We start from the raw sequence: 14,899 nt of genomic DNA, 5'->3' as shown, positions 1-14,899 counted from the left end.
ATGTTCTGCTAATAGTAGTAAAATATAATATAGAGCCTCGTTTTAGTGTGGTCGCCGTCACTAGCGGTGGAGTGGTGTAGGTACAATGACGAGAACAAGTATACTATTAGAAGTATGTTCCACAAGTTACGTTGACTTTCCGTAATGGCGTGGCGACACAAAAACATTAAATAATCCCGAAACTGCAAACCCCGACAGGTATAAGTGGAAAATGTAGAATTAGGTACAGTCATGAGCAATATCATGTACCCCACTTTAGAACCCTGTCGCACTGTCATATTTGACGTTTAATGAGACTTACGGTTTAATTTGTCAAAAAAGTTAATGTGACATGGTTTCAGTGTGTATACATATTAGTACTCGTGATTGTACGTATTCAGTACTCACCCCTCAATATTAAGTGTCACGCTTAACACGTTCCGGCTTGCAATATCGACAAGCGATTTGCGAGTAGACAAGTGGCTCGATGCTTGTCCTGCTTAAATCTAACGTTTACTTAATTACAGCTGTGGGATGCGGCTAGTAATGGCCGCATTATGTACCTGCGCCAATTTGCGTCAATTACTCTCACATATGTCGGCTGTGGGAAGCGGGAATGGGGGTTATCCGACAGATTTATGTTGGTGATTGTACACCTCTTGTTCGCTATCGCACGTTTTCTAATCCGCTTCAGCCGTAGTAGTCGACCGCTCATAAATTACTGTTGTGAATTTCAAATGATTCTTTTCATTTTGCCAATCATTGGTTACAAATTCAATCAAATTCGTGTAAAAAGCATTTGTTTGCATTGTTCATTTTGTTTTATATGCGCCAATGTCAAATTGCAATATTGCTTTTTAGAAATTGCTTCGATGTGACCTTTTTAACCTTGTAATCTAAAAATCAGTAATTTATATTAGCAAGTTTTTATGTGAATATTTTAAATAATGGAAAAAATATTTTAGCTGAATTTTGTCGCCTTTGCTCGACAATTTCAATAAACTGACAGTTGCGTATCTATATTTAGTTTCTCGGTTATCTGCCATCATACTCATCATCAATCAGCATTGTTGCTCTATGCTGATTGATGATGAGTCTCCAAAGGACCTTAAGATAAGAGAAGGGAACCCACATTCCCGAGGAATGAGTTTCGAAGGTGTGTGACTTAACCTAACCTGTATTGGGCTGGTTTTCCATTCGCGGGTTGGAAGGTCAGACAGGCAGTCGCTTCTGTGAAAAACCGGACCTGTCAAATCTACATGGTTAGGTAAGCGGACCCTGAGAACACGGGATAACGGTAGGGAGATGATGATGTTAGTAGTAGCGATCCAAAATTGGCATTTGCGATAACGTTTTCAGTGGAAGATCATCGATGGAGAAGTCACCGTCATTTTTGGAGCCGCCAAAGATTGTCCAGGTCCCGGACAGAGCATACTCATCGTAACTCGCTAGTCACAAGATGAAGTGCGTCTAAGGATCGACGATCCAATATAGTTACGTTGGGAGTTGTATCTATTTTAGTTTCCATCATAAACTGTAAAAATATTTTTATTGGGAGACAGCGGAAAGTATATTAGAAAAGGAACGGATAGTATATACCATGATATTAATTATGTTTAAACTATAATTACATTTTATTAGATTAGAAAACTAAAGCGTGGTTGCACCCGGTTAATGGCAGGCTGGCCCACTGTTACATGAGACTTGATATAGCTGGCGAGAATTGGGTGTATACCTCTGCCTACCCTCTCGGGAATACAGGCGTATTCATCATCAGCCGTACGACGCCCACTCTATGTTATTTTGAGTAAATTATCATTGGGAAACTATAATTTAAATTTATGACGTTTCCTCAATAATGACTTAATTATATATAAAGCTCAGGTAAAGGAAGGAAACTCAATAAATAAAATGCCAACTGTAAATATCTCCACACCCTGACTTGTGATAATTCTATAATTGCAAACTATCGATGATTATTTGCAACCTGGTAAAATGGCTCCTAGATTATGGGATTCACCGACAGACCCTTCTCCACGACCTCCGTGGTCCAGTGGTTGAGCGTTGGGCTCACGGTCCGGAGGTCCTGGGTACGATTGCCGGTGGGGACATATCACAAAAATTACTTTGTGGTCCCTAGTTTGGTTAGGACATTACAGTAAGATGATCCGTGCTTCGGAAGGCATGTTAAGCCGTTGGTCCCGGTTACTGCTTACTGATGTAAGTAAGTAGTTGCTACATGAGCCATGTCAGGGGCCTTTGGCGGCTCAATAGTAACCCTGACACCAGGGTTGATGAGGTTGGTACTCCACCTCACAACCCACACAATTTAAGAAGAAGACCGACCCACCCGAACCACGCAAAAACCTAATAGAAAAAAATAATAGTTCTACGGAATGTGGAGAAATGAATGAGTTTTAATTACGATGACATAACGAACAAGTCTTTTCGAGAATAGAACAAATAAATAAAATGTAGTATAATTAAACCAGGAATGCAATAAGTTAGGTGCTAAAGTCTACTTCGTAGTGGATTAACAGTAAAATGTGAATTTCCGATGCAAGAATATTTATAGGTACCGGGAAAATTGCGCATAGCAAGTCCGCCAGCCGGTCGCACGTCCGTTCTTCCTTTTGCGGTGACATAACCTATATTATAACGGTGTCTGGTAGATGGATTTCTCTGCTCACTGATTTATCTCACAGCGGTGCCTCAGAGAACCCTTAAAAGACGCCAAGTCAATCGTCGACGTCCGCATTGACAAGATAATTGCTGAACGCAACTTGTAAATCGTTAGCACTGCAAGGATCGGACCTATACAGCTGGGTTATTTTGTTCTACACTTCCTCAATTTGTTAACAAAAGCCGGCTTCTTCCGTACCAAATTTAAAGATGATACGTATGGGACCTTGAAGTTAATTTCTCACGACTGCTCACAGTGAACTGACATCTGAATAATAAGTACCACGTTTTTTTTAATTGTATCAATTTGTTCTCATATGTTGAAGGTTACTCCAAAACTGGACTAGACTTTTTGTAACTGATTAGCTAATCGTTGAAACCTTCCGCACGTGGTTTTTACATCGTGAGACTTTTAGCTTTATCGTCAGTCCGTGTAGGTACTTAAATGCAAACTAAAATTACTTCATACATGTAGCTCTTACAGAGGTGTATAATTAATATGTTCACGTTACTTTTTCTAGCATATGATTTATACCGCCATTGACCGCGCTATCGCACGCTTCAAAACATTTGCTGAAACGCGGACAGCGCATGTTTTCTGGACATTCGGTTATTTCCGTCTACGGTTCGGCTATATCCGTCGTCGGCGGCCGATGACTCCGCCGGCATGCGCCCGCGCCGGACCTTGACGTAAACTTGACGTGTGCTGTTGCACCAATGCACTTACAACTTTATTACTAGGCCCCAAGGTGGGTTTCAAGGTGCTTAAACTGGAGTCTCAAATTTTGCGGATATGCATAAAACCTAAGCATTTTGATATCTATTCTTGTTCTGTAACGAAAGCTGTAATTGGAGTTTTTAGATAACTAGGTATGTAGTTTCTTACTACGTCAGGGTTACTAGGACGCTAGAGTTTAGATAGATTAGGGTCGAGCAATTCTCATTACGCCAGACATCGCGCGACATTTCCGCGACGACGGCGCTTTCATCGATCGGCCTTTCAATAAACATCGACATTTTCTATTGTCAACCATCTCGGACAATTTATTATTGTTATTACAAACTTCAACATTTGTAACTTGTAAGAATTATTTAAATCTGGTTTAAAATTACCTATTCTTCTCACTCCGAAGTTTACTAATTAAACGCCTACCATTTTTTTTGGTTTCTCCTTACAATCACTATTATCTTGCGCATACAAATCATTCTCTTTGTACTATCAATCTATACTTATAATAAATCTGTAGAGAGGTCAATTCTGTACATTAAATATTTTTTCAAAATAACTATCAGGGGGTGATAAGTGATCGATACTGATGCCAAAAATGCAATCAGTAAAATTTTTGTCTGTCTGTCTGTCTGTCTGTCTGTCTGTCTGTCTGTATGTTCCTTATAGAAACAAAAATTACTGGACGGATTTTAATGAAACTTGGTACAATTATTCTTCACACTCCTGGACAGGTTATAGTATACTTTTCATCACGCTACAATCAATAGGAGCAGAGTAGTGAAGGGAAATCCTTTTGTATGAAAAATCTAAACCACTCAAGTTAGACGTTTGAAATTTGGCATGCAGGTACCTTAGATATCGTAGAGGTGCACTAAGAAAGGAATTCCCGAAATTCCTACGGGAACGGGAATTAGCGGGAAAATCCTTTTGTATGAAAAATCTAAACCACTCAAGTTAGACGTTTGAAATTTGGCATGCAGGTACCTTAGATACCGTAGAGGTGCACTAATAAAGGAATTCCCGAAATTCCCACGGGAACGGGAATTAGCGGAAAAATCCTTTTGTATGAAAAATCTAAACCACTCAAGTTAGATGTTTGAAATTTGTCATGCAAGTACCTTAGATACCGTAGAAGTGTACTAAGAAAGGAATTCCCGAAATTCCCACGGGAACGGGAATTAGCGGGAAAATCCTTTTGTATGAAAAATCTAAACCACTCAAGTTAGACGTTTGAAATTTGGCATGCAGGTACCATAGGTACCGTAGAGGTGCACTAAGAAAGGAATTCCCAAAATTCTCACGGGAACAGGAATTAGCGGGAAAATCCTTTTGTATGAAAAATCTAAACCACTCAAGTTAGACGTTTGAAATTTGGCATACAGGTACCTTAGATACCGTAGAGGTGCACTAAGAAAGGAATTCCCGAAATTCCCACGGGAACGGGAATTAGCGGAAAAATCCTTTTGTATGAAAAATCTAAACCATTCAAGTTAGATGTTTGAAATTTGTCATGCAAGTACCTTAGATACCGTAGAGGTGTACTAAGAAAGGAATTCCCAAAATTCTCACGGGAACGGGAATTAGCGGGAAAATCCTTTTGTATGAAAAATCTAAACCACTCAAGTTAGACGTTTGAAATTTGGCATGCAGATACCTTAAGTACCGTAGTGGTGCACTAAGAAAGGAATTCCCGAAATTCCCACGAGAACGGGAATTAGCGGGAAAATCCTTTTGTATGAAAAATCTAAACCACTCAAGTTAGACGTTTGAAATTTGTCATGCAGGTGCCTTAGGTACCGTGGAGGTGCACTAAGAAAGGAATTCCCGAAATTCCCACGGGAACGGGAATTAACGGGAAAATCCTTTTGTATGAAAAAATCTAAACCATTCAAGTTAGATGTTTGAACTTTGGCACGCAGGTACCTTAGATACCGTAGAGGTGCACTAAGAAAGGAATTCCCGAAATTCCCACGAGAACGGGAATTAGCGGGAAAATCCTTTTGTATGAAAAATCTAAACCACTCAAGTTAGACGTTTGAAATTTGGCATGCAGGTACTTTAGTAAACTTAAAGCTTAGTTGCAACAGGATATTACAAAATTCCCACGGGAACGGTAGTTAGCGGGAAAAAACATTTGTATGAAAAAATCAAATCTAAATAAAAGGAGAAACTGACAGACTCAGTGACTGACACATCAACGCATAGCCTGAACGGCTAAACGTAGGCATTTGAAATTTGGAAGGAACATAGCTTAGGTACCGTAGAGGTGCACTAAGAAAGGAATTCCCGGAATTCCCACGGGAACGGAAATTAGCGGGAAAATCCTTTTGTATGAAAAATCTAAACCGCTTAAGTTAGACGCTTGAAATTTGGCATGCAGGTACCTTAGTTAACTTAAAGCTTAGTTGCAACAGGATATTGCAAAATTCCTACGGAAACGGGAGTTAGCGGGAAAAAAACATTTGTATGAAAAAATCGAAACCGCGTAAGATAGATGTTTTCAATTCAATTCAATTAAATTATTTATTGCATTCCATGTAGTACAATGGGGTGTTACATAGGCATAGGAACTAAAACATGGACCCTGTAGGGCACAGCAACGTTGAAGGGAATAGAGGAAGTGTGTATTAAAATTAAAACTCAATGAACAATCAATTAAAAAAAAATCAATTCAATCAATTGATTGCATGCATGCATACCTTAGTAAAAATAAAGTTTATTTTTGGCTGTATTTTAAAAAATGGGAGTTATTGGGAAAAAAATTGTATGAAAAAATCTAAACTGCATAAGTTAGATGCTTGAAATTTGATATGCACTCCCACACACACAAAGATCTCTCTCTTATATAACACGCCACGCGGACGAAGTCGCGGGCAAAAGCTAGTCCTAAATAAAACTAGCAATTATGTTGTCTACCGATAATTATGATTAACACGTGTTTACTTCAAGTATTCTGTGTATTGCCACAAAGAACTGTCGTGACCTCCTTCCGTCTGTCAATTTCTTAGATAACACACGTCTTTCCTGGCGAACAATAAAACCAAAGCGGAATTACGATTACGAAATATTACAATTACAATTGTTCTTGGTACAATCGAACTCATGGTTTGTCAGGAGTGGACCGGCGCCGGTGACGCGGCCGCAATGAATGAACACTAATAACACCAATTACAAGTCTTGTACCGCAACACCAGCGACATTTTGAAGAAACTAAGATATGGCATGAACAAATAACATGGTATCTAACTAAATGGGACACTTAAATCATAAAACATACCTTCCTCCATCATCATATCCCTGGCGTTATCCCGTTTTTCACAGGGTCCGCTTACTTAACCTCAAGATTTGACAGGTCTGGTTTTTTCAAACATGAATTCGAAAACAAGTTCGACTATCATTGGTTTAGGGTAGTGCTGGATTCGATCCTGCGACTTCAAAGTGAGGGGCAAGTCTTCTAACAACTAGGCTACCACGGCTTACAACATGCCTCCCTGTATTGCATAATATTATATGAAAGAACATGACATGTCGTAGAATATATACATGTGCTGGTAGTCTTATAGCCTATATTGTGTTGGTATATAGTCCATGTTAGAATAACCACACAGATATCCTAGTCATTACAGATTGTACTATTGCAATCTGGCGCCATAATGAACGGTTCTGTGGTGAACGGAATACAGTCAATAGCTTATAATTCACCGAGTTTGTAGTCCTTTTGTATCAAGAAAATCTGAGGCAATTGTTTAATCTTTTCAATAGTACGCAGATATCTGCGATAGAGGTATATACCTCTCAACGTACCTAATGGACGCACTTCGGATGCACGTGTTAAAGAAGAGATCGAAAAAAAAAATTGAATAGGATCGTGACTCTGCTAAGTATTGAGTGAGCCACCGGCTTCCAACTCCGCTTGCGCAACACTGTTCATTTTATCGATCAGGAAAAGTACCTACTTCAATACGTTTCGAACTCGATGAAATACACGACTGTTGATTGTCTTCGATATATTAACTTTACCGTCCGTGAACTATTTTTTATGACGCCTCTTTTGGAGTCCGTTTCATTATTACCAAGAATTAAGGTATAGTATCCTATTGAAAGTGTAAAGCCGTCAGCATTCTTAAGTCGGTATGGGAATGGAGTAAAAAACTCCATCGTATCTGTCGGTCATCGTTTGATCCGACACGTTTTGGAGGTCATTGGTGATATTGCTTTTGTTATCAAGTAATTTTCTCTGCTGCTCAACGTCCATAGTAAAACGTGAAAGTAAGAGGCTTATTAAAACGTTTTTAAATAATTTTTCCAATATATTTTTTTATTATTATCCCTAGTTAGCGTCTTGTTACACCTCGGTCCCTTACTGAAGTCAATCTTCTTCAATATCACAAGTAATTACCATTCGAAGTAACAAAATTCTCAGTAACATGAATAAATAAATGCTCATTCGTTCGTCGAGGGGTAGATAGGCATTACGTTCGCTTGTCGGCATATCACGAAATCAATCTTAGACCAAATGCCAGGGCGACATCATTTGCCGCACACTATTCTAACAGCCTTGACTTAAGACCTTTTGGTATTTACACATGCCAATATGCATTTACAACCTTTACAAAATGTTTAAATCGCGCATTTATTTGTAAAGGAACAATTAACATTCCTCAACCATAAAAATAAAGGAAACTCGTCATAATTTGCAGCTATTTAGAGAGTAGTCGATACAATTTTTGTAACCAATTTCCTCATAATTAAAGCATTAAAAACAAACATTATTTTAGACAACGTTTTTATATATGTTTTTATATGTGTAGTTTTTTTATATGTATAATCATGATGTTTCAACAGTTTTACATAATCCCCTTTAAACTTGTTCAAGGTTGAATACTAGATGCTTTTAATGTTACAAAAGAACAATCAGTTTGATTCAAATACAAAAGAGTGGGCTTTCACTTCATTTGATTCTCGTTGGAGAATTAGAGGAATTTCGATTGTTACCTGTATAATAGAGGTTTTGTATAGTTTAGGGTGAGAAGATTCATTAAATACCTATCACTAATACTGTGAAAAAAAACCGTACGTCCTTATTGGTAATAATTATAATAATAATAATATATTAAACGTGGTTACGTAAATGTAACATTGTATGACGCAAGTTTATAAGGCTTCATTGAGACTGACTGACAGAAATGTTATTATTTGTATAATAAGCCGATGACGGCATCGATTGTAGATCTTACCATTGTGCAACTTTGTAAACGTGTCCTAATAACAGTTAGATAAAGGTATCGATAACGAACTACAACTTTCAAATTTTGAAAACCTTATGAATATAAACACTGAGTGCCCATATTTTACTGGTAATAAAAATATAAACGCCAGTTCACGTATGATAGGTTTATTATAGCTAGTAATAGTAACACCAACGCATTATTTAAATTCTTATAAATGCCCATATTTGATAGCCTATCAAAAGGAAGTAAACGAATCATAAAAGCTTTAAAAGTAGGCATATAACGGGCTCCGTAGTCCAGTGGTTGAGTATTGGGCTCACGACGATCCTGACATATCACAAAAATCACTTTGTGATTCATTTTAGAATCACACTATTAGAGTGCATAGAAGACACCACTGCTGCATAGTCGAGCTCGTAGTCCAGCTCTCTCTACCTCTACAAAATAGTCGTTGGTCACAAACATATTTATCAAATTAAAATTGAATCATGATAATAATATAAAATAACATTCAACTTGCAGTACTATAAATATGTTTTCTTTTCACACAACATATTAGTAAGACTGCAAGTAAGGAAGTAAATTGATACAATTAAGTACTTACCTAGTACAGAAGTACTTATTAGATCAATTTGAAGGCTGTTGGTGCGATCGTAAACAGGTGAGGCATAGTCAGGCCTTGTAACTCAGCTCCGAAATGAAACTTTCCATTCGTCTAACCAGACGTCGATTTTCCAAGCGTAATGGAAATCAGAATGACCGCGAACGATCTCGATAAATTGTAATTTGGTCGGCAATCGTTGCATCCATCTATGGTAATTTATACATGTGGAATTAGATGCATAGTTGTTACGATAGATTTCAATCTTTGTTACGGAATCCATCTCCTCTCATTATAGAGGCAATTTCACTTAACTAGTCTGGTTTATTTGTTCCTTTTGCATGCACCAGAGATTCGTTTAATATTTTTTTAAGTAATATTGTTAGTTTACATTCACTTCAGCTATGTATATTGTAATAATTTTTGTATAACTCGATTTTACTATCGACCAATATTATGGTGGACATATTTTTCTAGCACGCATTATGTAAATAGAAACAGACTATCTGAAATGGATCGAGAGGCCGCGGCATGGAGTGCCGTCATCGTGCTTTGTTTATGTTGATGGAGGAGATGCGATCAGCTCTATGCAGGTGCCAATGGGTTTATTATGCGTCGGGAATGTATCAGTACCTTCTATCGCCGCTTAAGACTTTCATTGGTATATGAAATCATTTGAATAGACAAGTGACCAGTACAAACATTTAATCTGTTTATCAACAGACTAGATTGCTCTTAAAACGGAATGACGGAGAAACTGGTCACTTTTGCGCGATATACCTAAACTCTTTATGTTCATAAGAGCCGTAACATTGCTTGTCACACTTGATTGCGCGTGCGCCACTGCCGGAGCACGTCTAACCCTTTGTTATCTTTTTATTCATTTTTGGTTTTCCTAAACTAAATAGCTTTGACTGCTATGTCAAAGTCTATTGTCAAATTTGATTGGTTGGGGTTATTGCTTTTTCGTATACCGCCACCGTTTATTGTGCGCAACCAAATTATGTTTTTATCGCGAGAGCGTTAGGGCTGGACTTCGTTTGTGCTATTGGGAACCAATTGTACATGTCGTAATGTTTTCGTAGCTCATTCTTAGTCTTGTTGCATGTTTGTATTATGAACACATCGTGAGGTATCACTCCATCCACTCTCATTCATCTGCGCGATAGTGGCCATGTACTTGGTCGATCTATTATCGCGTGAAAGAGAACAGGTACCCACTTAAATATCCGCTTTCAGAAATTGCGTAGTGTATATTAAAATAACGTATCACATTAAACCTACTTTCTCCTGAATTGTAATGAAAGTTATTTCATGAGTAGTATTTACGTTTTTAACGGGTGCAGTCTAAACACAGAATTTCTACTTTAGATCTGTTGTTGGGTTGACGCTATGCAACTTCTTTTTAGTGAGACAGCAGACTTACTGCCCTGGCAGAATAGTGGTCAAACAGAAGCAATTAATGAAAATTGAATTGACTTACTTGCAATACGAAAATGAGTTCTTGAGCACTTGCTACGTTTGTGTTTTTTATTTATGTTATATTCTTAAGACTCTACCTTTGATTAGCTTCCATGCGTACGTATCTTAACATTCACTGTTGTAGTATTGTTAAACTATGCAAGAAAACGCGGTAACTATATGCTGAAGAGGGGTATATATATGCTGAGAGAGGTTACGAGGAATTAATATGATTTTCCGAATTACATGCGTGTCGTAGATCATGTAAACACCTTCAAGTCAGTTCGTTATGCACCTTCTACATCGTGTTATCAATCGTGAGTCAGAATTTTCTATTTGTCAATTCTCGTTTGCTAGATTTTATTGACACGAGCAATCCTTGTATTACAATAATTTTCATTATAGTGTATATATGTAGTGGGCCTGTGCCCAGCAGTGGGACGTATATAGGCTGTTTAATGTTTATGTTATGTTACAATGTATGCGATGTGTTGTGCAGGTATTGCAACGCGACGTGGAGTGCCACGGGCGGATCGTGAGCTCTGTGGTGCGGTTGTGTGGCGGCGGAGACGCAGCGCGTGCGCTCGAGCGGCGCTGGCACCTGCTGTACCTACGCGCCATCGAGTGGCAGTGCCATCTCGAGGCCTGCCTCGCGAGGATCGATAACCAGGTCCGTATTATATACAATACAAATGCGTCTTCTTTTCCTGACGACAGCAAACAAAAAAAATTTCGCTATCAAAAACTATTAAAATACGTGTATTGGAAGTAAAAAATGTATGTAAAAAAGTATCGTCGAGTATTAAAAATAAACTCTTTTCCCAATAGTAAGTGGCAGAAATTTCACACGATTCCCTGAGGCCCGAATAGCTGACAATTGCGCAATCAGCCACCCGCTGCAATCCACCCTGTTTGCAAACATAACCCCACTCACAGAACAAACCATTATACTACCCAAGTGGCGTTACAAAACCTTCCCATCGCGGCGCCGAGACAATGCCTATATTTTTGAGATACGTTTTTACGACCAATTTCGACTCACCCTTCCTAATTCAACTTCCAAATCCAATGCCTACTCTCCCCACAAATTCTTAATTGTTATAAATGTCAAGTGCGTAAAGGGTTGGTCACGTGTCTTTCCTTCAATAAATAATCCTATTGAACGCGTGTGGGATTCTGTTATGATTTGTGGTTGCCAGGAAACAAGTTGACCCAGTTTCGGGGTTTACATTGGGATATCGTAGACAGTACCATTTTATTTGGAAGTAATTTATGTAAGCTCGTCAGGCTATAAATTTAACTGGTGTTTGATTATGACTTTTAGTGACCGTTATTTAATCTATGAAAGCCCATTGTTATTAAGTATAAGAGTGACACAAATGAGGTTTACAATCAGTTAGTTTATGTGAGATTCCTTTTAATATTTTATTTACTTTAGGACCGTCTGTGTTGTTGTCGCGAAAATACTGATAAAGCAATGTTATGAGTTACATCATCCGGTGCCTGCACTGATCAAGAAAACGTTTAATTCAAGTTAAAGGAAATTGTTTTAACGACTTGTAAACTTGTTAATGGGTCGGTTGGACAAGCAGCAAGTTAGTTGTAAGTTATTGCTAGGTTGTGAGACATTGCAAATTGCTTGGAAACTTCGAAGTTACGTTTTTCCGTACAAATAAGTTCCTTCTAGATTAGGTACTTTATATTTCGCACGAAATGTTTTATAAAGATCGATTCATTTGTGAAGAATTGACTTAAGCGTCCTTCGTGATTGTTGTGGGTTACCATTGCGGGAAACTTTTGTGGGTATCTACGACCTGCCCGGAAAAAGTAGCAGTTAAAACGTGTTGTATGTTTCTTGTTCACACCTCGTTCAACATAACACGATACACATACATACATTGTACACATACACACATTGTATACATTGTAATGCGCCAAAAAAACTAGTAGTTTTATTAAAGTTCATTGTGGTTGTGTATTCCAGGGTGTGGGGCCAGTGGAGGCGGCGAGCGACAGCGACGACGAGCCGGCGCTGAAGCAGCCGCGTCTGAGCCGGCGCGGATCGCCGCGGCGCCAGCGCACGCCCGTCAATGTGCGCCTGAGGGACTCCTCTGCTGACAGCCGACAGTCCGCCTCCGAGGTACAGATCTATCTATACATGCATAAATAGCCCATATACGTCCCATTGATGAGAACAAAATCCGCACTAGAGCGGTGTCTTGGGGCAACCCATGCATGGCGCCTGTCAATCAACCGGGCGCATGGCGTATGCTCCACACCCCATCTAAAAACTCTTGTCTTGTCTTGATGACAAAACTGTCATCAAAACTCGTACAACGAATGCAATTTCGGTATATTTTTTATACAAAAAAAATATACGTCCCGTTTTAACACTTTTGATCTGCCTTTCTGTATCATCATTTGGGAATCTAAAATTAATCAATAAATATAATTTCCAGGAGGAGCAAGAATATGTGCTAACATACACTTGGCGCGGCTTTGGGTCCGATTGTGAATCGGAGTTGGTGCGTCTCCCGCGCGAAAGCAACATGGCGGACGAACGACGCGTGCCCGGCGCCTGCGACAACTTCCTGGCCCCGCCCACCGACCAGACCGTTCCCGCCACTGACCAACTTGATGGTAACAGACTTTTTTTAATATACTTTATTACCTTTTATGAACATTATCACACCAGACTTTTTATTGTTAAAAATAATATTATGTGAGATAAGCGCCGCATTGCCGTTGGCTTTAAAAATCTATCGAAATATACGTACAAAAGAAAAAGCGTTTAAATGCTTATGTCAATGTAATTCAGTCTCGTAGAAGTCGTCAATAGGTCGAACTTTAAACGTATTATACAAAATCGGTATTCTCTTTAACAATTGCGGTGAAAAATACTGGTGTAATTTTAGTATGTTCTTCCTTATTTCCGCGGTGTGTTATGTACAAAGCAAGCTGCTTAGCGAATATATTTGCCCGGCGAATTCTGCTATGCGTTGTTTAAAAAAAATCTCAGACAGAATTTGTTTCTTATTCCAGTGCGTCTTTCCCCCAGATTAGGGCGGTTCTTACAACAAACAGGCTCCAGCGTTGATAAACCGACGGGCTAAAATCTTTGAAATTTTTTATCTGCATTTTTGTTATAAACGAAATTCCAGACTGATGATACCTTCCCTAACAACAACAATATGGGATGATTTATTAAAACTCCTTGCAAAATCTTAGGTATTACCAACGTAGTCAATTCTATCCTTCAATATTGTTCACTGCAAACCCCAAACACACCCTTTTGTCGATTGAGTAGTTTGTGGTAGTGTCCTATGTGCATCAAATCGACGGGACTGCTCGGCCGATGACATCATGTTCAGTACCCATCAACGGTAAGTTCTTTTATTTTATTATTTTTCAAGAAGTGTTACTTAATATTCTCGTCTGGATTCACGCAAAAAAGTTTATGCTGAACGTAGCGAGGCAAGTTTTGGAGCACCGAAAGTCAATACCATTAATGTCACCTCAAAAATCCGTGATTCGTACTTCGGAAGGAACGTTAACCTGTTAGTCCCGGTTACTACTTGCTTACTTCATCTAATGGTTGTATTAATAAACCAACCTCAGCTTCGAGATTGCTCTCAAGATCGTGTCAATGTGACAGTTTTCATATAAAAACAGGGACTTGAGCATGGTCTTGAGGGCAGTCTCAGCTGAGATTAGTTTATTAATACCACCCTAAGATAGCAATATTGCAATTTGACATTTGCGCATATAGAAGTAAGTGCGCAATGCAAACAAATGCCAAATAGCAATATTGCTTTCTTAGACGAATTACTTTGATGTGGCCTTTTTAACCCCCCTGATGTAAGTACGTAATCGATAAATGAGCCATGTCAGCGGCCCTTGGCGGGTCGAAAATAACCCTCACACCAGGGTTGCTGAGATAGGTCATCCACCTCACAATCCACACGATAGAGGAAGACCGCAAAAATGTTCTAGAATCTATTTTTTGCAAATATCTACTAACAACTTACTCAAGTTGGTATGTTCATGCGTTTATGCGCATATGTTCCAACCGGATATTTGCAAAGACACAAAAGATTCAAGGATATTTTTGAGGTGATACTTATGATATTAACTTCCGGTGTTGAGAAGTTCACCCCGCACCTATGTTAAAATCGAAACCACGAAACATCAAAAGAATAAAAGCGGTAACTTCAC

The 14,899-nt window shown here is 38.8% G+C and overlaps 1 protein-coding gene across 4 annotated transcripts in view; it reads left to right on the top strand.

Moving 5' to 3' along the window:
• LOC126380549 (klarsicht protein) overlaps window positions 1–14,899 on the top strand; it is a 239,381-nt gene that overhangs the window by 189,291 nt on the left and 35,191 nt on the right. For all 4 annotated transcript variants that reach the window (XM_050030023.1, XM_050030027.1, XM_050030025.1 and 1 more), the window contains 3 exons: window positions 11,184–11,354; window positions 12,669–12,824; window positions 13,144–13,324. In XM_050030023.1, the coding sequence (XP_049885980.1) occupies window positions 11,184–11,354; window positions 12,669–12,824; window positions 13,144–13,324 (508 nt within the window). The remainder of the gene's footprint in view (window positions 1–11,183; window positions 11,355–12,668; window positions 12,825–13,143; window positions 13,325–14,899) is intronic.

The sequence above is a fragment of the Pectinophora gossypiella genome, chromosome Z (assembly GCF_024362695.1).
Source record: "Pectinophora gossypiella chromosome Z, ilPecGoss1.1, whole genome shotgun sequence".
Taxonomy (NCBI): Eukaryota; Metazoa; Arthropoda; class Insecta; order Lepidoptera; family Gelechiidae; genus Pectinophora; species Pectinophora gossypiella.
This window is presented reverse-complemented; position numbering and strand designations above follow the sequence as displayed.